At 35.5% G+C, this 23,188-nt stretch overlaps 5 protein-coding genes and 1 pseudogene across 11 annotated transcripts; 3 read left to right on the top strand and 3 right to left on the bottom strand.

Annotated features, from left to right (window-relative positions):
- Positions 1–12: 12 nt before the first annotated feature.
- Positions 13–3,060, top strand: LOC111286175 (phosphoribulokinase, chloroplastic). The gene is made up of 5 exons (XM_022876005.2): positions 13–893; positions 1,653–1,737; positions 1,836–1,920; positions 2,186–2,430; positions 2,569–3,060. Exons 1-5 carry the CDS (start codon positions 331–333, stop codon positions 2,818–2,820), a joined length of 1,230 nt encoding a protein of 409 aa, XP_022731740.1. The 5' UTR covers positions 13–330; the 3' UTR covers positions 2,821–3,060.
- A 657-nt stretch (positions 3,061–3,717) lies between these two features.
- Positions 3,718–6,027, bottom strand: LOC111286165 (protein BASIC PENTACYSTEINE7-like). Of its 4 annotated transcripts, none has more exons than XM_089745926.1 (3): positions 5,874–6,027; positions 5,615–5,745; positions 3,718–4,691 (listed from the first exon to the last, which is right to left on the bottom strand). In XM_089745926.1, exon 3 carries the CDS (start codon positions 4,669–4,671, stop codon positions 3,973–3,975), a length of 699 nt encoding a protein of 232 aa, XP_089602052.1. In that variant the 5' UTR covers positions 4,672–4,691; positions 5,615–5,745; positions 5,874–6,027; the 3' UTR covers positions 3,718–3,972. The 4 variants fall into 4 exon arrangements, with proteins under 4 accessions (XP_089602052.1, XP_089602053.1, XP_089602050.1 ...); XM_089745927.1 differs by lacking the exon at positions 5,874–6,027 and adding an exon at positions 5,275–5,340 and having other exon boundaries at positions 5,615–5,831; XM_089745924.1 differs by lacking the exon at positions 5,874–6,027 and adding an exon at positions 4,844–4,979 and having other exon boundaries at positions 5,615–5,831.
- Positions 6,028–6,459: 432 nt separating this feature from the next.
- LOC111286157 (plastidal glycolate/glycerate translocator 1, chloroplastic-like) lies at positions 6,460–10,676 on the bottom strand (annotated as a pseudogene). Its single transcript, XR_016328999.1, has 9 exons — positions 9,829–10,676; positions 9,407–9,720; positions 8,265–8,525; positions 7,983–8,098; positions 7,688–7,797; position 7,588; positions 7,282–7,459; positions 6,979–7,108; positions 6,460–6,817 (listed from the first exon to the last, which is right to left on the bottom strand). The product of XR_016328999.1 is annotated as a plastidal glycolate/glycerate translocator 1, chloroplastic-like (transcript).
- A 70-nt stretch (positions 10,677–10,746) lies between these two features.
- LOC111286142 (AMP-dependent synthetase and ligase family protein) lies at positions 10,747–14,245 on the bottom strand. 2 transcript variants are annotated; one of them, XM_022875964.2, is made up of 6 exons: positions 13,106–14,245; positions 12,740–12,893; positions 12,160–12,305; positions 11,988–12,055; positions 11,466–11,568; positions 10,747–11,311 (listed from the first exon to the last, which is right to left on the bottom strand). In XM_022875964.2, exons 1-6 carry the CDS (start codon positions 14,168–14,170, stop codon positions 11,198–11,200), a joined length of 1,650 nt encoding a protein of 549 aa, XP_022731699.2. In that variant the 5' UTR covers positions 14,171–14,245; the 3' UTR covers positions 10,747–11,197. The 2 variants fall into 2 exon arrangements, with proteins under 2 accessions (XP_022731699.2, XP_022731708.1); XM_022875973.2 differs by having other exon boundaries at positions 12,704–12,893; positions 13,106–14,243.
- Positions 14,246–17,566: 3,321 nt separating this feature from the next.
- On the top strand, positions 17,567–19,903 carry LOC111287596 (uncharacterized). The gene is made up of 2 exons (XM_022878246.2): positions 17,567–18,219; positions 18,491–19,903. Exons 1-2 carry the CDS (start codon positions 17,870–17,872, stop codon positions 19,794–19,796), a joined length of 1,656 nt encoding a protein of 551 aa, XP_022733981.1. The 5' UTR covers positions 17,567–17,869; the 3' UTR covers positions 19,797–19,903.
- Positions 19,904–20,872: 969 nt separating this feature from the next.
- LOC111286138 (uncharacterized) lies at positions 20,873–23,133 on the top strand. 2 transcript variants are annotated; one of them, XM_089745923.1, is made up of 4 exons: positions 20,873–21,256; positions 21,340–21,442; positions 21,553–21,637; positions 22,849–23,133. In XM_089745923.1, the coding sequence occupies exons 1-4, from the start codon at positions 21,046–21,048 to the stop codon at positions 22,936–22,938; spliced, it is 489 nt and encodes a 162-aa protein (XP_089602049.1). In that variant the 5' UTR covers positions 20,873–21,045; the 3' UTR covers positions 22,939–23,133. The 2 variants fall into 2 exon arrangements, with proteins under 2 accessions (XP_089602049.1, XP_022731687.1); XM_022875952.2 differs by having other exon boundaries at positions 20,875–21,219; positions 21,339–21,442.
- Positions 23,134–23,188: the final 55 nt, after the last annotated feature.

The following is a 23,188-nucleotide window of genomic DNA, read 5'->3' as shown; positions in this document are numbered from 1 at the left end:
CTCTTCATTCACACCTTAATATCACCTTCAAACGTGTCCAAAACGACAGTCACAGAAACCATAAACAAAGGACACCTCAGCTTTCCATCGCCATAGATAACCTGTTTTCTTTCGATTAACAGTCACATTTGTTTTTCTTTAACCTTTTTCACTTATTTGTGTTCCAAAATTTTCCTTGGAAATCAAAGGACAAGAGTCCATACTTGTTTTTACGTGATCTTTAAGGACCATCTAAACAATTTGCCAGGCATCCCATTTTAGCAATCTCTTCCTGTCACAAAGCTCTCTAAATTCCCTTTCCCAGTAGTCGGAACAGGAGAGAGCTAAGCAATGGCTGCTTGCGCAGTATACACCTCCCAATCTCTCAATTCAACGTGTTCAATCTCCACACCAACAAAAACCCACTTAGGTTTTCACCAAAAGCAGGTAGTTTTCTATAGCGCTAGCAAGAGAACCAGCAAGAGAGGTAGCAGCAGCGGCCCATGTGTCATAACCTGCTCAGCTGGTGACTCACAAACTGTCGTGATTGGTTTGGCTGCAGACTCAGGATGTGGGAAAAGTACCTTCATGAGGAGGCTAACAAGTGTGTTTGGTGGTGCAGCAGAGCCACCAAAGGGAGGCAACCCTGACTCAAACACACTCATCAGCGATATGACCACGGTGATATGCTTAGATGATTATCATTCACTTGACAGAACTGGAAGGAAAGAGAAGGGAGTCACTGCACTTGATCCAAGAGCTAACGACTTTGACCTCATGTATGAGCAAGTTAAGGCTCTCAAGAGTGGTATTGCTGTCGATAAGCCTATCTACAACCATGTTACTGGTCTCTTGGATCCTCCTGAGCTCATTAAGCCCCCTAAGATCCTTGTCATCGAAGGACTGCACCCTATGTAAGTCAAAAACTAGAAACAAGAGCCATCCATTAATTCTCTCTCTCTTTCTCTTTTTCTCAGCCTCACATCCGTTCATGAAATTTTGGAACTATCCTCCCTGCATGTTTTCGGCTGTTTTTGATGAAAAAAAAAATTCCATAAAACTGATTCTGTTAATTTCTGGGAAAAAAATAACTCTCTTTTTTCTCTGTTTCCAAACCCGAATGTCGAGTCAGTTTCAATCATTCTAAAGAAATTAGATTAATCAGTAAAGTCCCCATGCATTCTTTGATTAAAATCGATTGGCTGATAAGTTTTGAGTTTATGAAAATTTCTGTTCTGAGCCTGTTGGGCCAGAATGAAAACTTTGGCCCATTCTAATTATTGGTTTTAATTCTAAGCAAAAGTTTTTGACCTCTACTATTTATTTTTATCGAATTTCTGTCTCTTAATGTGGCGGTAACCATGTTAAACCAAGAATTCCGACTACTCAAGATAGGAAAAGAAAAAAAAGGGACAACAGAATTATTAGAAAAAAAAAATGCTGCCTAATGATTTTTGTATTATACCTTATGGCCATGGACTGGGGCTCAGTAACCTGGGAACTGGCCTTTCAATCAATGCAAATAGTGTTGCACAGTTGTACTGCTGGTCACTGTTATTACCTTATTAATAGTTTAATTTTTATTTATTTCTAGTACTAAAATTTTATTTCTTTTTTGTTCCTTCTACTACAATTATATACCTACTTAAAGAGTGCTCTGTCTTAATATATAGGTTCGATGAGCGTGTGAGGGATCTCCTGGACTTCAGTATCTATTTGGACATCAGCAATGAAGTCAAATTTGCATGGAAAATTCAGGTGACAAACTCTATACATTAATGTCAAAATGTTCTGCAAATTCAATGCCTAGATTTTGTTCATCAGCGTGATCTTACTTTGTTGAAAACATATTGCAGAGGGACATGGCTGAGAGAGGACACAGCCTTGAAAGCATTAAAGCCAGTATTGACGCCAGGAAGCCCGATTTTGATGCCTACATCGGTAAAAACACTACATAATTCCCATTCAAGACTTATTTTTATTTACAATGAATCCCATTTTTATGAATAAATCCTGCAAAATCAGGCCAACATTGCTAGAAATTAGACAATGTCAATTGTCAAATCTTGCGAGGCTATGGATGTTTTATTCGTATACATAAGTTAGACAGTGTCTTGTTTTCTTACGGTGTTAGAAGCCTACTTCAATTCATATCCCTGAAAGAAAGATTTGAGACCTTAATCATTATTGTGCTTGCTGGGTCCAGATCCTCAAAAGCAATATGCTGATGCAGTAATTGAAGTGCTGCCAACTCAGCTCATTCCAGACGACAATGAGGGGAAGGTTTTGAGAGTAAGGTTGATAATGAAAGAAGGGGTGAAGCATTTCAGTCCAGTTTACCTGTTTGATGAAGGCTCATCCATCTCATGGATACCATGCGGAAGGAAGCTCACTTGCTCTTACCCTGGCATCAAATTCTCCTATGGCCCTGACACTTACTTCGGCCACGAGGTATTCTTTACATTCCTTGTCCAAATTCTAGCTAGCTGTTCTCAACAACATTTGATTAGATTTTCCATTTATCTTTAGACTTCTGGCTGACTCTTTGATGCCAATTGTTATGTTTCTGTTTATGTTGCTTCTCTTTAGGTTTCCGTTCTGGAGATGGACGGGCAATTTGATAGATTAGATGAACTCATTTACGTTGAAAGCCATTTGAGCAACATCTCTACCAAGTTCTATGGGGAAATTACTCAGCAAATGTTGAAGCATGCTGATTTCCCTGGAAGTAACAACGGAACCGGCCTCTTCCAAACCATTGTTGGATTGAAGATAAGAGACCTCTATGAGCAAATTTCTGCAAGCAAAACTGCAACTCCACTGGAGGCAACAAAAGCCTAAAGAGTATAAGAGTTTCCTCATACATTGGAGTAGGCATTTGGATTCCTCGTTTCAGTTTTCTCCTTTCCACTTCCTCCTCAAGTTTCATTCGTGTGTTAGGCTGTCGCTCTCATAAGAATGAGTATGCTCCTATGTATTTATTCTGTGTTGCAATTCTGTGAATATCTGTAGCATAGAGAAACAAGATCAAAGATGAAATTCAAGTTAAGAAGTTCATAGAAGATGAACCTTTTGACATCATCTCTTCTGTTGTTCCTATTGCTTGTAAGCATTTCTGATGCTGTGGTTTTTGGCTTTTTTCTCGAATAAGACGATTGGCTATGGAGCATCGCCATAATGTGACGTTTTCCTTGAATTTGTGTAACCTTCTCAATAATGATTTAAACGGAGCACCTCATGCTAAAAGGAAACGTTGCATAAACCCATGGTAAACATAAAAGTATGGCAGATGGATCCAAATTATTAAAGTTTGACCAACATGGATAACAAAGAGGGAGAAACTTTAGCAGCTTTCATCCTGGACAGCTGAACTTCAAATAGAGAGCAACGAAATTCGTCAATAGATAAAAGAATTGCGAATTTGGATCTCAGGGGAAACGTTATGAAAATCAACTAAAATATCTTTTTCACTATCCATGATTGACCTTGAGCACTTTACCATATAAAATTTTGCATGTCCTATGTATATGGTCTATACATTAGAATCCAGACGGAACCAATAAACACACGAGCTGCAACTAAGCAGAGAAGATGGTATGCAACTTTGCATCCTTGCCTAACTAATTTTCGGAATTCATATTCTCCGAGGAAACTTCATGTCCGGTACCTGAATTCTATTAATATACCTAATGTGTAACGCAAAAAAAAAAAAGGGGGGGGGGGGGGGGGCAAAGAGGGTACTGCAGAGAAGGAAATATATCCATTAAAATTACATTAAAGTTATTTTTACAGCATCCGGCTTCCAAATTCATCATAGCATCATCCCCTTCTAAGTTTTTAACCCAAGAAAGTTAGAGAAACGATACTTACAATCCAACTTGTCAGACCATCTCTAGGATAGAGCACCAAACTACATTCAAACTAGAAAACGGAGGAGTAATATATATTTGAAACTATTATATTATTATGCCCAAGCACCAGCCATCTGCATCTCTATTTGATTGTAACAAACTTGTTTGTACCATGCCTAGCCCAGTGGTCCTTCAAGTCAACAGGATGAGAAAGATCATGACCTTCAGCTGCAAGTCTCAGAAGAAGTTTCAAATATGCTCCATTGCTCATTTTTCTCCCAGCCATGCGAACACCGGGCCTGGTGGAACTCATGGGAAGAGGATATTCTGATACATTAATAGTACAACATGAGGATTGCCAACCACCGGCACCCCACTTGTAGCACACTCTTCCAACACCTGTACAAGAGCAAATGGGGGAAGGCACCCCAGAGAAATCAAAGTTTGTTCCATCAAGATCTATGTTGAGATTCTTCTTCTCACGTTTGGCTTCGGTAATGATCAGTCCCTTTGCCTTCTTAGGAACAGAGGGTTTCTTCTTGGGCTGCTTTGGTCTCAGAACCTTGGATGCAATTTGATTAGAACCCTTCATAGAAGGCGTCTGTTTCCCCACCTTTGTGGTTTTACTCCCCAAAGCATTGTTGCTCCCTGACTCAGGTGTAGGAGCAATGGAACGAATGGGAGCAACAACAAGACCAGGTTCATGATGTATTTGAGATCGTTGCATAGAACTTAAGCTGGGTTTGGATGCGGGGTTGTAATGATAAAACCAAGAAAAAGGTGAAACGGATGATCCAATGTCAGTTTCAGGCATCATGTTTTTATTGGAATAAGACCCCATCTTCAAGCTATTATTTGGCTCTGCAGCACAACATCAACAAAAACAAAATTCCAATTGGCACATGAAAATTTTCTATAATTATACTAAATGGTTTTCGAGCATCAAGATGCGATAAATCCAAGCCTGTCTTAAGTCTTATGTATCCTTCTATGTTCCATTATCAGTTCCCTACTTTCTTCTTCATAGAAGATGCTGGATGCGCAGGCGCACAATAAAAATATCACCCTAGCAATGCCATGTAGTGACCTCAACTCTTTGCTAGAGAACAGAAACTGAGAAAAACTTGCTTGCATAAACATATACACCTTCTGAAAAGACAGTGAAAAGTACTAAAGGTATCAAGAAATGCGGAAGAAAACTAGATTGCAGGCTCTACTAAACAGATTGCAATACAGAAAATATACATAAAGAGATGAAAAAAAGGTGAGAAATTCAATCCAAACTCCAAGAAACTGAAGAATCAAAAACAAAAGCACACTGAATCAGAATAAAGCTATCTCAAATTCTGTAAATGACTACTTCGGGGCAGAGTTTAGCAAACCCATCAAGGTAAAAACTATGAAACAAGTTTTAGATAACTAATGAAGAAGATTCCATACAAACCTCATCTCAAAACAGACAAATAAAATGTGAATATCAAACCACATTAAGATGAAACCATCCAAAACCCTGAAACCATGAATTATTACCGTTTAATTAGAAAAACCCATTTGAATAATAACATCAGAGTAACCTTAGGAAGAAAGAAACAATAAACAACATATAGCATAAACCCATTTCTCAGCCTAAATATTAAGGCAAAAAGGCATCACATTTAGATAAAAAAAATACAAACTTTTTAATTAACAACTGAAAAACATGAAATAAGAACCCTTAAAAAAAAAAGATATTAAGCTCTGAAAGCCCATAAACTATTTAAGGTATAGGGTTGAAACGAACTTACAAGCTTGGTAAGATCTAACAGGAAGTAGTTCTAGGCAAGTTTCTGTGCTGAAAAATCTAAGAACAAGAACATAGTAATTTGTTTATCTGCAAAGGAAGTTCCCACTTGTATGGATAATGGTTTCTGTCTGTCTGAGCAGTTAGCACCAAAAGCAGTGTCAGTGTAACTGTACTTGCTATCTTTTCTCTCTTTGGCTAAATAATTGATAAAATATTCGTTTTCTATTTATTGCACGAGTTAACTCAAATCTCAAGTCTACCTTTAGCAAGAGTTTCGTTTATCTCGAAGGACGCTTAGATGTTCACAGCAGTAAGGAACTAGGATGTTCAGATGTTCCCACTAGCACAGAAATTTGCGCCATGTGTACCATGGTGTCATGATCTTGTTACTTGTTAGTGCATTCATGACGTTTATAATTTTCATTTTCCTCAAAATTTGTATGTATTTCAATCCATTGCCGCTGGTGTACCTAAGCTTGAATGTTCTGTACTAATATATAACATCCTTGTAAGTCATGTGTAGGAGTATATGGGAAAATTAAAAAAGGAAAACATTTATTTCCCACAAAGTTATATTTTTAAGTTTGGAAGAGATTTGGGAGAAAAAAAGGGAAATTAGAAAATATGTGAATTGAATTATGAGATTTCCAGATTATTTCTACAAGAAAAACATATAATGATTCATTGTATGGGGCTTATATGGTAGTCGGAACAAAGATATGGCTGTAAGTTCCAAGGATTCGTAATCATTGTTGCTTGAACCAAACTCATCTCTTTTTTAATTTGTTGCCACTTTTAATTGACGTTTCGAGGGAAGCAAAACGAGAGCATTTCATTAAATCCATATTAGAAACACACAACAATCATATGATCAAATATTTGCAACATCATTTTATCCAAAAAAAAAAAAAATGCAACATGATATCATTTTTTAGAGTTGTGCTGATCAATGAAAGAAGGCTTTGTGGCTGTACAATAATTCAATCTCGTGGGACAGCTTTAGAGTGGTAATCAACAAGCAAATGTGCAGCACTGTTACAACTTATCATATTGTCAGCCAACCAAAGCGAGCAGGCTTTGCCTGATTACAGGGACTGAGCAAAACATTGAGCCAAATATACCTGTGAGACCATAGGCAACGTCACTAAAGGGAAGGGCTTCAGGCTCCTTGGCTGACAATGCAGCTGTTCCCAATCCATGGGCACTGGAACAAAACAAGTATAGATCAACTTTTGAGAATAGATGCATAATCAAGAGCATAGATGATGAGTACGAAAAAAGACAACTTCGAGAGACAAGAAGTACATTCAATTGTCGTAATAATGGTGAGCTCCCACTGGTTTTATTTACTGTTGAGGTACATACCTAGATGCAGTCGCTATTCCTCTAGCGATATGGTCACGAAAGCGTAATTTGTCAAGCGTTACTTGCACAAAATTTGCACCGATCAGACCAGTCGCTACAACCGCAGCAGCTGTGAGAGATGAATTGGCACCTACAAGCAATATAGACAAGGTACCATATCCACTGAAATTAATACGATAATCTACACAGTTAACAAATGAAACACGATTCATCTCCATTTATGTGCTCTGAGTAATATGTCATATATGAATCAGAAGATTTAGTTGCCTGCCACCTTCGGCAGAGTATGGTAAGTTATCTTACCCTCAGAAAAGGAAACAATGCTGAGAGCTAATGCCACGGTTATACATCTTGGTAGAATTGAAACAGTCAGACTTGGTTCGAACCCAACAAGACGTCCGACAAGAGCAGTTGAATAGAAAGAAAACAAACTTGAGACAATGATAGATATGAAAATCTAAGCTGCATGTATCTTAACAAGCTGTAAAAATCAAGAGCAACAGTTATTAGTTTGTACAATAGCGTTTCATTAATTAGGGCAAAACCTGATGACAAATCCGGTGCTAAGATCTGCCATTAAGATGAATATTTTATAACAGAATAGTTGACCCTTGGGGTAAAACTTATGGTTGGCCTTTTGATCATTGAAAATGTGAAAGGCAGATTATGAAATTCTCATTTTGCTGGACGTGAAGGGCAGGTAGTTAACTTTCTGTGTTTGAACATTGAAAAAGCACAAGAAAGAATAACAGAACCCAAAAATCCCATGAGAATATCACCAGCTACGGGATTGGAGGACACCTTTGTTAAGGTAATATCCTGCAGGAATCAAGAGCAACATTATCATATCAACATAGAATAACAATCACGTGCACATAAAGCTGAAACCTTAATACTGGAAAATCTTCAAGAATTGCATATTCGAGGACAGGATGCATATGTAACATGTCCATATTGGTTTTCCTTTAACCAAAGAATAAGGAAGTTTAACTTTTCAACATTACCTAAGATTGCATAACTCCTGCTCGGGAAAAGTACCCAAAGGCCAATGCTGCCAGATCTGCTGGGAGTGCACAGCAAATAATTGGATAAAAAACATTTTTCACATCAGATGGCAACCTGAACATCAGAAGAATGAAAATTGGTAAAACTTTCAAAGAGAAATAAAAATATTCAAATCACAAAAATGTAGATATGGAAAGCGAGTGTAAAAGTTTGTTATTGTTGTTATCAGGAAAAACTTTGTTCATATGAATTTGCTCTGAAGACGAAACTGAAAGTTTAGCCAGAACCAACCATGTATCCTAGGACGGTGGAGGCAAGTAGGAAGGGGAGACATGTTCGAGCACTTGTACCCAAAGCTGTAGTATAAAATATTGAACTAACAAATGATACAAGAAAGATACCACCCCAAGTCCAAAATTCTATAGGACAAAAGGGGGAAGGTTTTGCCATAGGCTCGGCATCCGTCATTTCTGTCTTCACAATTTTTCTCACGGCAATAGCTGTAAAACCAGCTACACAAAGTGAAGCTAACCAGCCTCCCGCTGCAGAAGATTTAAGCACTTAATTGCTACTATATTAAAGATTAAGATGTTGTGACAGAATTTAATAACAAACAGCAAACCATGGATTAAAAGATTTAACAGTAGGCATGCATGAATAACTGATGTTCTAACTCAGAAAAAGGCAAATGATGTACACAAGTTTCTTTGTTTATTTATCTTTTGCATAGTTTACAGCAAGTGAGTAAGTAGACTGAAATAAAACATGTGAGAAATTAACACAGAAGTGAGCCATTATTGTTAGTTACAGACTACGGTGAGTTTAGGATAAACACAGAAAACATCACCAGTTTTCTCCTGGTGAAATAGTGATTCATTTCAGAGTAAAAGTACAATATTGGATAGATGCTAACATTTCAATCAGACAGAGACACTTGTATGTACACCCTAGACTTACAACAACAAAAAGTGAAAACTTCTACCAGACACTGACACACGGCAAACCTCTCTACTCTAGATAAAAGTTCAGAGGAAGGTTCCAGCTAGCAAATAATTCACCTTTTTTCATCCCAAAAGTACAAATTTAAAATTCAACTTTCCAGTCCACTACGAAACACATTACTAGCTACTCAAAACAAAGAAACAAATAGCCTTAAAATGAAGGTTCCAATTGTCATAAATCTTCTAGCTTACATTTGGAAGCAACGAGGTCTTCTGATTTTGAAGGCATTTTTGTTCGTAGTATCTCGGATTCTCGAAAGAGAACAGTAATTGTCCATGCTCGTTGAGAAGCCATGTAAATGAATTGATGCAATTCGAATAAAGTAAAATGAAACTAGTGAATCCAAAAAGAATCAACAACTCAGAAAATATCACCCTTAACAAAAAAAAATTCTTCATTAAAGCTTATGGTAGTATAATACCTATGATGAAGCATATCTTGAGGCCTGAAGAAGCAGGAATGTCTCTAACAGAATGGCAGAACCACCAAAGCCGGAACATAAAACGGTGGAAGCCATCTCTGAATGAACATCAGGGCTAGCTGAAAAAAGTTCATCAAGCTTGTTGCAGCAGCACGGACAGTAGTATCAAGTATGACCAAAACAGAAAATATACAAAACATTCCAAATAATGCGCTGGGAAACCCTATAGCAGCAGCCACAAAAGCTTTCTTTAAGAACTTATCCATTGCCAGAACTATTCCAAGCGAAACAACCAAGTGCAATACCCCAAATACCTATATAAATTATAAAACAAGAATAACCCTTCAAGAAATGTCAAGAAACATTTGATAAAGTTTTATTTTTTAATAATAATAATTTAAAAAAAAAGGAAATTTACTAACTTTATGAGAGATAGTAGAGGTGGAAATGTTGCTACTGTCTGAAGCAGAGGATTTGACCTGTTAGAGCTAGTTTCTTGACGACCCATTTGCAAGAAGTTGGAGTTGGGCCTAAGAACTCTGATGGATAGCAATGACTTATGGGTAGCACGAGCACCGGGGTGATTATGATCATGCTTGTATAAGTGTGGGTTTCCACTGAAAGCAACAGGTGTTGGAATTCTAGGGATCCTGTGGAGGTTTGGTTTAGAAGTGAAACAAGTAAAAGGAAAGGATTTGGAATGATGGTGGTTAGGAAGGGAGAGCGACAAATTTATGGGTGTGGCCACCAATGGAGTTGCCATTGAAACTGCAAAAGAGTAACCAGAAATTCCAAGAAGATCGTAATTTTCACCATGTGAGGTGACGTAGGAATTTTCAAAAGTTTGTATGACGTGAAATAACGTTGTCATCAAACAAAATGAGTTTTTTTTTTTTTGGATATGGCGACAGTTAAGAGCGCGGCTTGGTTAATTTACATAAAAAATTATAATTAAGGGGAAAAAATAATATAAGACTTTGAAAGTTATTTAATTTACGTAGAAAAAGAGGAAAAAAAGGCATTGGATAATTTTCCAATATTTATTTCATTAAGGTTTCGTTTGGACCTCTAATGTAATTTGGAACCTTTTCCGGAACGCCCAAAAGATTGCAAAATGACATAATACGCCGCAGGAATTTCATCCGGTGAAACGGAAAGTGTTGTAAGCCATAAACCAGGCCCAACCCACTTTAAGAAACTAAATCCTCTGGCCCTCGGTTTTAATTTTCCTAATGATTGAATTTTCTGTTTTTATGGTATAAAATTTTCTTTTCTACCCACCGGGATTTTCTTTGTTTATATAGCATAGAGCCACGACTTTTCTCCATTTAATAGCATGATTATGAATAATAATAGCAATGTCTTTTAAGCTTAAAGATTTCTAATGATGTATTACAGGATGTTCTCAAACTTCAAAATGCCATTCAAGGTTCATTCACCGCTAATATAATGCAGTTTTACATAATAATTGTATCGAAGAACTGCATGACTTGAAGGGCTGAAATAAGACCATATATTTAACTAAAATACAGGGCTTGATAATAGGTAATGAACCTTACGTGAATATGAGGAAAAAGAAGGTAATAAAACATCATTCTGACTTAAACATATCAAACCCAAATGCCAAATCGATATCTTATATTATGACTGAATTGCACTTTCTTTCAAGACTGATACATGTAGCAGCAGATTGCTGTTTACCTAGACGAGCAAAATTATTCAGATACGTGTCTTTATAGCTATATGTCCTACCTTCTCTGCATAAAATTGGCTCTACCCTGAACAAAGATCTTAAAGTCGAGAACTTAAGAACTTCCTAAGTTCTTTTCGGAGGATCTTTCCTGCAGCAGACTTTGGTATTGATTTTGTAAATAGCACCCTTCTTACTTTCTTATAAGGTGCAACCTAATATAAATAAAGAGTACATGGTAAGTGTTTGATAAACATGACAGTAAAAGAGCTCAGAAGAGTATTAAGCTTGTGTTACATTGGGCATGATTTTGTAAATACTTGAAAGAAGGGTGTGTATGGTATCCATAGATTTCAAGAACTTCCATACCTGCTTAGCCACAAAGTCCATGACAGCTTCCTGGGTCAGCGTGCCGCCATCCCTCCTCACCACAAATGCCACAGGAATCTCACCGCATACTTCATCAATGGCTCTAAAGCACCCAAAAAAAAATTATAAGTATAATAAAGATGACAGTAGGTAAGGTCAAATGAAGCAATTGGATGCTATTTAACTCCATCATTCAAGGCTAAATATGATCGGTGCTAATAGATATATCACCATGTTCGGTAGTTTTGAGGTGACCTTCTAATGGTTGCAATTACTCATTCCATAGACAATTTAATGGGACATTAATCTACAATATAACCCTGCTTCACTTATTAGTCAGTTCTGCACTTTGCAGTTTATTGTACCACATACAGATAGTGCTCTAAATGGCTGCATTATCTTTTGAGAAATCAGAGGCAAATGCTTAACAATGGACATTCATTTTAGGAAGAAGAACCCAAAGTAATTCACTCCAGAATGTGTCGAAATGTCCTCCAGATAAAGATGAAAAATAAGACTTACGAAGTTACAGCAGCGTCAAGTATCTCAGGATGGGAAATCAAGATGGCCTCTAAATCAGCAGGGGCTATCTGGCACCACAATAACATTAAAAATACCATGTTAAAAGTGATTTGAGATCGGTAGATTATGTCTGGTCAGAAAGTATTAGAATGGCACAGAAAAGAAGTCATGCCTGATAGCCCTTGTACTTTATAATCTCTTTTAAGCGGTCAGATAAATACAAATACCCATCTTCATCGAAACAAATAATGTCACCAGTACGTAGCCAACCATCTTTGTCAATTGTCATCTTGGTGGCCTCAACATTATTTAAGTATCCTGGAAAATCAAGAGAAGATTATCAAATAATATACCAAAGAATAGGTTAGGAATTTGGGCCAAAATAAAAAAAAGCAAGATCCATTAGGAGATTATGTCGTCCTTCATCCTATTGAATTGTGATTGCCATATGATTTCCTTGTAATCCAAAATTTGGTAGGAAGTTTAGATTTTTGATAGACATAAATTGAGCAAATTGTCTTTTCCTACAGCATGGACTACTTAAAACAAAATGCAAGCATGTTTGCATCATTGCATTATTAACTGGACCATGATCATGGCAAAAAGGGAAAGGTGAGAATAAGAATACAAGAATAGAAAGAAACAGTTTAAATGTCACAATCAAAGCGCCATAAAGATAAGGACACACACATTTCAGAGAAGAGTTAATTAATTACGTTGCATAATTGCAGGTCCTCTTAGCCAAAGCTCACCATAACAGCCAGGAGGCAGAGAAGAGCCAGAATTCCAATCCACCACTTTGGCTTGCATGTTTGGTGCCAGAAGTCCTATTGAAGAATATTTATGATGTTCTTCATTGTTGAAGCCACGAGTTCCTACTGCAGTTGATTCGGTCATGCCATAACCCTATAAACAGATAAATTCAAGCAAGCTTAGTAATGCCCTAAGAAATCGATAAAGATGTAAATTCAAATTCAACACTAGCGTCCTAAGAGAAAGTAGTAAGCTCTCAGTCGATAAAAACAGAAAGGCACAACATTTAAATGGATTATTATTGGGCTATAATTTGTAAGAGCATAATAACTTAAGAGGTGTTTGTTAAACTTAAGCCTTAGTACCTGAATGAAATCAACATGAGGAAGAGCCTCAAAAAAGTCCTCTATGGCTTTCCTGCTCGAGGGTGCAGCACCAGAGGAAACCTGTTTCAAACTCTTCAAGCTATTTTCACAAACACCCTTGGCTCTCATTGTCAATGCTGTTAGTATAGGTGGAACAACTGGAAAGTGAGTAACTCCATAATTATCAATTACTTTTACCAGTTTACTGGCATCAAATCTCCTCATGATAACAATGCTAGACCCCAACGATAGCAATCCAACTACAAAAAGTGACAAGCCATATATATGGAACATTGGTAGGGCAGCTAAATACACATTCTTTGAACTTGAATACTGATACTGTGAAGCCTCAAATCTTACAAAAAGCTCAATCATTGCTATAAAATTCCCATGTGTTAATACAACTCCCTTACTAACACCTGTAGTACCTGATGAATACATTATTGCCGCAGCGTCCTGCTGTCTAATCACTGGCCTTGGTGCCTTACCAAATTGGCCCCCAATAAGCTTATAAAATGGTAAAAAACCAATCTTTTCTGCATCCAGGTCCATATTTTCTGGTACCCCGATTGCATGAACACCCAAGTTCTTAAGTTTGTCAACCTTTTCGAGTAGAGTAAAAGCAAAACGCACATTACAATCAGCAATCTGTTTCTTGATCTCCAACATACTACTTAGTGGATTCATTGTGGTAACAATTGCACCTGAATATAAAACGCTCAAGAAAATAATGGGAAAGTGAACAGAATTTGGCAACAACAGCATGACCACGTCACCTTGAGAAACACCCAGGTGGTGGAGACCAGAAGCCATTGATTGCACCAAAGGTAAAAGCTTTGAGTAAGATATTGAATACCCAGAGGAGGAATCAATCAAAGCAGTGACCCCATCATGTCGGTGAGAGAAAATGAAGGAAACAATATCAAGAAATGGATCAGTGGAGAGAGATATAGAGGAATGTTTACTGGAATAGATTCCTGTTTCTGGTGAATACCAGTTAGGAAAATGACTAGTTTTGGATTCTGAGGTTTGGAGGCAGAAATGGGAGCTCATGCTCGTTGCCATTGATGTAGAGGAGATAAAACAGAGGAGAGGCAGAGCAGCCGATAATAGAATTTGATTGCGGTTCGTGCTGCCAAGGACTTAAGGAACTGCTTTTAGCGTCGAGTGGCGTGGAAATGCGGAATGAAACAACGTTGATTGGGTCAATGGAAAAATATGGAAAATGACAACGTTTTTGTTTTTTTTTTGAGTTCTTAAAATTTCCTTAAAGGTTTTCTATCTTATTATTTATTTAATTAAAAAAATATTATATGAATACATTTTTTTTAAACGTCAATTGATTCAAATATTAATAAATGAAAAAAAAATAAATTGTTATAATTTTCCTTTCTTAAAGATAAAACAAAAAAGAAATAACTTTAAAATAAATATTTGTACCCGTACTTTTCGAGTAACATAGACATTCCTTAAATACAATCTATTAAAAGGGGTAATGCTAACGTATGCCCTAATGCACTCTTCAAGTTACTATTTATGTTATTGTACACGTAGTTTTTTATTTTTATTTTTTTTATATAATTATTTAGTAAACAGTGAAAAAAGCATTATTTTTATTGTAAACAATGAAAAAACATTTGTCATTACTAAACTATGCCCCAACCATCATATTAGCAAGCAAACAAACATATTTCTAAAATTAACAGCATAAATAAAAATGAATTCGTGAGTGAGAAATACAAATTTCCAATCTTCAAATCAATCAATGGCACAATCTCAAATTGCTCAAGGGGGCTGGGAAGCATCATTTTTATTGTAAACAATGAAAAAAACTTTGTCATTACATATACAGAAAAATACTCTTACCTTTGATAACAATATATCACAATACCATTTGACTAATTTATTTGTTGGTAAGATACAAGAACTATGCTTGTACTTATTGCAACATTAACTAAAAGAGAAAATAGATAAAATAATTTATGTTTATATAGATGTTTCTAATTAGGATTAAACAAAATTATATTACAATATATATAATTATATAGTTTTGATAATTAATTATTTTTTCATACAGTGACATAAGATTGGAGCAATCCCATCATTCGACAATTAATAAAAAATTAAAAATCCATTTTCTCGGCTTCTTGTCTGATTCAAAGTCGTCGCTCAATGATTTCTTAAACAAAGGAAGGGTAAAATAAATATTAATATTAGTATTGTCTGCTAAATTTGCTTGCATAAATTCAACTTTATTTTAGTTTTTTTCTCCTTCTTCGTAAATGGTTGAGCCGACCCACTTGTTTGAAATATTCACGTTTTATTTTAATAAAAAAAATGATTTCATCAATCAAAGAAGCAACTAGAGACTAGATATTGAACAAATTAGGTTGACGTTATCAATTCATGTGTTGGTTTAGGATACTGCCATCGATAGATAACGGATTTATTGATAGAATATTAAACATAGTGATTAGAAAAAAAAAATAGATTAAATTAAGTTGACTTAATGATAGATAGATATTTTGGTAGTCCAATCGAAGCGTTGGTTTTGATTAATATTATCAATCGTCATCAAATTTGTTGATAAAATATTAAAATTTTCAAATACAATTTGTTTAGGTGAATATAGTGCGAAGAAGATCGAAGATGGCGCATGTTTATAATTTATATAATTAAGTCATACTACATTAATTTATCAAAACGTATAATTTGAGTTTGATTTTTTTCGAGTTCAAGGATTTATGTAATTTAGATTTCAAGTAGATGTTTAACTTTTTCTTTATGTCTATTCAGATTAATTAATGGATGAATAATTCCTTTTCTGTTAATTTATACATGTATAAATAATTTCTATAAATCTAAGTTATGTTTCGTCATTTGCATCGTATTTGTTTTTTAGTTCAAATACAAAATTTCAAACTTTAAATGTCTCCAACTGTCATTTTCTTATTTTGTGCGGCTGTAGAATAAGAGCTTAAAAGAATAATCATATGATTTTAGTTTCCTGATGACTCTGCCATGGAAAACAATGATTTTTTTTTAATTTTAAAATTTAATTTAATTAATTCATATATTATTATATAATTTTATATTTTAAAAAAAAGTTCATATATTATTATATAATTTTATATTAAAAAAAAAAAAAAAGGTGTTTGCCGGTCTAAATGAATTTTAAGTCTTAACTTGTAAGTCTTGAACACGTGTCTTGACCGACACAAACCAATTACAAAAAATCTTAGTTGGCTTATTATTTTGGTCCAAGACGGCAATCAGAAGGAGCAGGAAAATAAGCACTTGAGTAATTTAGAGAAAAGCCAAGCTAAGTCATCTAGAAATGGATGGTTTAAATCAACGATACTAGCTTTTGATGGAACCATCCATTGCATGAATGGAAGGGGAAAAATGGTGGGCGGAAGAGAAAAATAAATTAAAAGAAATTATGCTCGTGGAAGACTACAATGTTTTTATAACAAAAATAAAAAAAAGAAATGTTTTTATATATTTGAATGGATTTTTTTAAGCTATCATTCAACCAAAGGAAAGTAAAAAAAAAGAAATAATAATAATAATAACAGAATAGGTTTGAATTTCGAAAGTGCGACTTAAATATATTTTTTTTATTTTGTGTATTAAATTATGTAGTTTAATTTGTGAGTAATTATTTATAATATTTTTAACTCGTAATTTTTTTTATTTGATAAATTAGATAGGTAGATGGACTGGGGCTCACGCATTGTTTTTCTAATTGCTTGTTTGGTCAAGGCAGCCATTGCCTCGTGTCCCTATTATTCAATTCTTGCTTTAATTTGGTCATATCCAAGTATTCGAAATTTGAACTTCAAAATTGAGTGGAATATAAAGGAAATTTCACTCAAAGTTCTATTTACCTTTCATTTTCAGACATTTTCGTTTATATTTTATTGACTTTTCTATACAATATCATAATAGCACACATCATAACAGTACTTTGCCATAATTTTATATTTTAAAGTAAATAATGTAAAAAATAGTACAAATAAAATAATTAGATACATTTTATGGCTCGATCGAATAAAATAAAGTGATTTCAATGAGTAAAATTCAAATTCTTATAACTTTAAATATAGAAAAAGTTTTCAAACCTGAAAAGATATGATTATATATACAAGTCAAATACCATATTTATTTAATAAAAAAAAATAAAATGTGAGAATCAAGAATTCTATTCTTAAACTGAACTGATGTGTTGGGCTTAAGTTTTGGGCTAAATTCATCTAGACGAGAATTTCACAATCTGAACGTTGGTGTCAGTGAGCATCTTTAAGCCCATTAAAACTTAGAGCAAGTTATGGCTCGAGCCCAAATTATTGAAAGGATAAAGAATAAAACATTTTTACCTAATCATAATAATCTCATATGTTATAAAATCTTTGACTTTTTTTTTTTTATTTTTTACTTTAAAAGAATAAATAAAGACAGTATTGTCAATGTGACAAGGAATGATGCCAATTATGTTTCCTCTATTTAAATTCATAAATGAGCATAACGAGGTTTGCCTTGCCTGACTCTTTGAAAATTTCACAACAGGAAACAATGAACATATTCTGTATTCTTTATAATTTACGATGTTGTTCATTTTCATCCTTATATCAGCCTCTTTCTTCACCCTCTGCTTAGTGCCGATCGCTTGCCGACCTTTGTTCCTAAACAAATTTATTTGTCGTCGAACAACGTCTTCCTTCATCACCTACATCTGTTTCATCTCACAAGCAGAGAACAAACATGGCAGAAGAGAGTTCCGAAATTCAAAGCAATCAGGAACTAGTCCAGGCAACTGAATCAAATGAACAGGAAATGAACAGGTCGACCTCTGACGTGCGTGACATTTCCATGAAAATGGAGAGAGCAAGGGAGACTTACAGAACATATTCAAGGCTTGAGCGTAAGCCTACAAGACAGGAACTTTGGGCTTGGTATGCGTATGAAATGTGCTCTTACTTTGTTCATACAGTTCTTATACCCATAGTGTTTTCTCTCGTCATTAGTCAAATAGTTAAATTACCTTCTGAGCCACTTCGAGGATGGAGCAAGAGCGCCAAGGGCTTGACTTGTAAAATCAATGAAATGCAACTGTAAGTGTCAATACATATTTCTCAAAACATACTATCATTGACGCTTGACCCTAAATATTATTATCAACATTAGCATGTAAGGTTAAGGATTCTGATGCTTAAAATATTAGTTTGACTCGTATTTATATGATCAATGTAATAAAATGTTGAGTTTCTTATAATTGAGAGACACGCTTTGGGCAATTCTTGGTCATTGTTTGTTCTTATCTCTTGCCATACCATCACATGAAACTTCTTCAAGGCAATTCATAATCTGTGCGTTTAATTATAGGTACGAGCGACTTACTCGCCGTTCCATACCAATTGGCAATTCCAAAGTCTCCCCCTTAGAGTGGACTTCAATCTCTTGGGCAATAGGCCTAATTCTGGTTGGCCCTGCGCTCCGTTTCGTTTCCACCAACCTTGACCATGGCCGGAACCAGCAAGTTGTTGCTGGAGCTGCAACTGCCATTGGATCATTCTTTTGTCTACCCGTTGGATTCTTCAGAGTCACATGGATTTTCCCTCTCTATATTGCTCCAATCGTGGTTGCCATTACCGTTGCTACTGCCTCCCACACCCGTCATCATGGCCTAATGATCCAAGGTTTCACTGGACCAACCCTTCAAAGACATCAATTCCAAGTTCGAAGAGGTGTCTCAAGTTGGCTGTCGCTCTATGCCACTGCTGCCGGTTGCTTAGGCTCTGCTGTAATAGCAGCATTTGTATATTATATGCTTCGAATTAATGATAAATTTACCGGCCTGTGGGTTGTCTCGATTTTTAGTGGACTCAAGTGGTTAGCTGGAATAGTTCACGTTATTACCTTAAGGCCTGGGAAAACCATTGCCTCTTCTTTACCAAAAGACCATTTTCTCTCCATTTTTAAATATCATCATGGACTTGGAAGCCTTATTGTTGTTGGTCTTTCTTCATTCACATCAATGTGCATTTTCACAGGAGGGTTACTCTATTTGGTTGGTGAACTCTGCCTTAAGCCGGTGTTCTTGCTTTATTCCTGGTTGATTTATTTCATTTTCCCCTCAGTTTCTCTGCCACTACTACAACCAATTCAGCTTGTTTTAAAGACAAATGCTGTGAAAATGCATCTGCTTGGACTCATTTTATCACTAGTAACTTCGGGGACAGGATTCCAATTCCGAAAGGACAACTGGCAGAGACAACATATCTTGATTTTTGCGGCATTGCAAAGCACATCGACAGGACTCTTGCATGCTTTTGGCCGAGTTTTGTTGATGGACTCTTCACCAGCTGGGAAAGAAGGTGCATTTGCAATCTGGTTCTCGTGGGTGAAAATGATGGGAACTTGTTCAGGCTTTGCAGTAGCATCAGGAGCCGCTGCCGGAAATGTAGGAACCTCTTTTGGAATCGCATTCTGCACAGCCGCTGTTGCAATGGTGATTTCAATATATGGGAACATTAGCGACGTTGGAGGAGCCGTAGCTGCAGGGCTTATAAGTGAAGACGGCACGACGGTTTCTACACCCACCGATGGCTTGGATAATAGCAATAGCACTAGCACTAGCCACGGTGATGAGAATGCAACGAAAGAGCCTGTGGGCGAGGAAGCTGCATAGGAGGCAAAAGAAACAATAATTAAAGGGCATCGACTCTTTCTTTGTTTCGCTTTTTATTTTTGTTGCAGCGGATTATTGTCATTGTCAAAGCTACATGTGACCGCATTAGTACAGAATTTTTACGGGATTAATATGATGTCAATATCATTTATTTATTTATTTACGACGAATTTTATTTATTTTGATAAATGAAAAATGCAATTATATTAAGTAGCCTCTGCTTCCATCGCCATGGCAGTTCATGCTGTTTTGTCTCGTTAAAAGATAAGCAATTACTCTGTCGAGGGGCCTCCAACTTGGCATTGGAATTTCCAAACCTGTTTAAAATCTATTTTAAGTTTTGCATATTGGAAAAAGCCTTCTTTGTTGTCCTATTAATCGGATTTATCAAACAATTAAAAATCTTTGAAGAAAAGAAATTAAAAAGAATCTTAAAAGAGAGAAAGAAAATATAAAAGTGAAAAAAAAATTGCTGCGTATGTTTATTTTTTTTTATTTAATTTTGATTCAATGTAAAAAATTATGACGAATGTGACTGAAAAATTTTGATGTGAAGCCATGATATTTTCTTCCACGAGTTGTATTTATCCTATGAAAGAAATATAAATTCTTTCTTAATTATAAATTACTAATAAACAAAAATAGGATTCCTTTTTATAAATTACTAATACACTATAATTACCATTCAAAACCCAAGTTATCAAACGCTTACAGGAGGGATACTAAAAAAACCTGACGTTAACGTGGCCATCAAAAAAGTGTTTATGGATCAAATTGGGTTTAGATGTTTATGTATGATAAATATATATAATTTTATTTTTAATTTATATATAATTTATATATATAAATAAAAATTATATATATATATATATAAATTCAATCCGAATTCAAATTTTAAATATTTTATTTAAGATTCATATGAAATTTAAATAAATTTAAAAATTATATTTAAATTCGATTAACGAACTTAAATTTTTTTATTTAAATTTTTTTTAAAGATTAGATAAACTTTCAAATTTACACACATGATATAACCTTTGAACATGTGCGGTCACTTGCCTTTAATTAGATTAAAATGGCAGAGGTGACTGTTAAGAGGGATTTTGGAAGTTATCTTATCACAAATCACAAGAAAAATACTTGGTTGGATCACGCTAATCCCCGCTCTCAAGCACCCCCTTTCACAATTTCCTAAATCACAGCCTCAACCTCAAACTACGTTCTTGTTGCGGGAACGAAAGATTAAACGATGCAGAGATTGTGCACCAAGCTCCGCTGTTTGGCACTTCAATCAACCCAAACTCTTCCCCCTCTCTCCGCTTCTCGTCGCCTTCTCCATCACTCCTCTCCTCCAATCCATGATATTTCAACCAGATGGAGCTTGAAATTCCTCATTAACAATGCCGCATCGCCTCATCTCGCTGTCAACTCCTTCTCTTATTCCCCACTGCCTATCTCTCTAACCTTCCGACTCCTTTTCTTTTCGTTGGTTGCATAAATTTTATCCTTGATTATCTAACTTATGGGTTTATTTTTCTATAGTTTGTTCAAGTCCGGCATGTGTCGTCAAGAGAGCGAGCAAAAAGGAGGAAGCCTGTGACTCCACGTACTTCCAAAATCAAGAAAATTAAGATGAAATTTTACTCGTATGGTTGTGCTTTTGCACTCCCAATTTTTGTTTTGTTTTGTTTTTTTTTTTTTTTTGGAAATTATTTTAGGTTTTGTTTGGTTAATGGTTTAATTTGAATTCGATTAGGTCATATAAGTCCAGATTTAGGACAATGAGCGATGGGAATATTCGTCGCTGGAGGGAAGGCAAAAACCATAATGCACACATGAAGGTAATGTCATTTTGTGTTTTCCAATTTAATGTTCTTATTTTGGGTTCAAGTCATTTTTTGAGCCTTTGACAGTTATGTTAAAGTTAAACCTTCGTAGTTGGTTGCTGAATTGTGCTAGATATATGTATCATACTGGATCATGTGTTTGTGCCTTTGGGATGTGATGATGGGAGTGCAATGGTGTCTTTAACACTCCTTCAAAAAAATTTTTTTTTTTTCTTCTTAAAGAAACAGAGATTTTTGGATTTCATGTTAGAGTGGTTTGAGAGGAAATTTTAGGGTATTGATATGGGTTGCAGAGCATAACTGTGCTGTTAACTATTCAGTTACAGATGTATGAGTTAAATACTCTGGTTGTGTTCCGGTTATTTTGAAGCCTGACATTGTTGAAAACTTGAAATGCATCAAATCACTACGTTGTACATGTACTGCAAAATTTGTCCACCTTGATATGGAGCAGTGGTTTGAGGCAAGTATAAAATGGGAAGATAAAGAATATGAAGGCAAGCAGAGGCAAATGTTTATGGCTGGGCGGGAGGAATGATGTTGTGGTGTGAATGCACGCATGTATATTTCCTTTTATATGTTTTCTTATCTTCTGGTATGTTTATGTATGTTGTTTCATGTGGATCTAACACTTTATTTGTTTATTTAATGAAGTTCTTTCTAAATTGATTTCATTTAAAAATAGATTAGTCTGGACCTTGTTTGTTTTCAGAAAAATCCTCAAGATTGGACGGAAAATTTCTTGAAATAATCTATTATGGATAGGGACCTTTGGCTGAGGGCTGCAACATTGTTCTTTTGAATAATATGGGATTATTGTGTTTAAAATCTTTGTGCTTATTCCCACTTTGGGAAATGATTGTAGCCAAGGGAAATCAAGGGCAAGGGTTATAATACATGGGTAAGGTATGAGGCATAGTTGTTTGGGTGAATGGAATTCTCAATTATCAAGAAAAAAAGCATGAAGGTAGATATACACCTGGACGTTGGCTTATTTATGTTTATCACCGATTACCGAATAGTTGGAGATCATGAGATCTAATAAATTTTCCTCTTTCAAGTTCCAGCGGTATTGTACAATTAAATTTGCTTCTCTTCTTATTATTAAGATTGTCTTAACTCTGCTAAGATCTTAGTGGCAGATAAATAATTTTGAAAACGAATGACTCATCTTTCAATACAGTAACATTTTGTGTTCAATGCAGTCAAGAAAATCTAGACGGAGACTAAGACAACCTGCTATAGTACCAGCCGCATATGCGAAGGTGATGAAGAAGCTCAATTTTTGCGCTTAAAATTCCAGAATCCATGATCTTCAGACATGAAACAGGAAGGTGTATGCTTCTGCAGTTCTGCTCTTTCATTTGGCTCTCAGACTGGTTAAATTCAAATGTGTGGCACACACATGTAGTAGCTGGAGGATTGAGAAACAATGAATAAGGTTTATGTGAGGCTTTTGTTTTTATTAAAAATGTTGGATGCTTAGTTGATATTTTGGACTACTATGGACCATAACTGTTGATAATTCCTTTAGATTTTGTGGGG

The sequence above is a fragment of the Durio zibethinus genome, chromosome 17, assembly GCF_047325235.1.
Source record: "Durio zibethinus cultivar Kanyao isolate XHJ-2024 chromosome 17, ASM4732523v1, whole genome shotgun sequence".
Lineage (NCBI taxonomy): Eukaryota > Viridiplantae > Streptophyta > Magnoliopsida > Malvales > Malvaceae > Durio > Durio zibethinus.
This window is presented reverse-complemented; position numbering and strand designations above follow the sequence as displayed.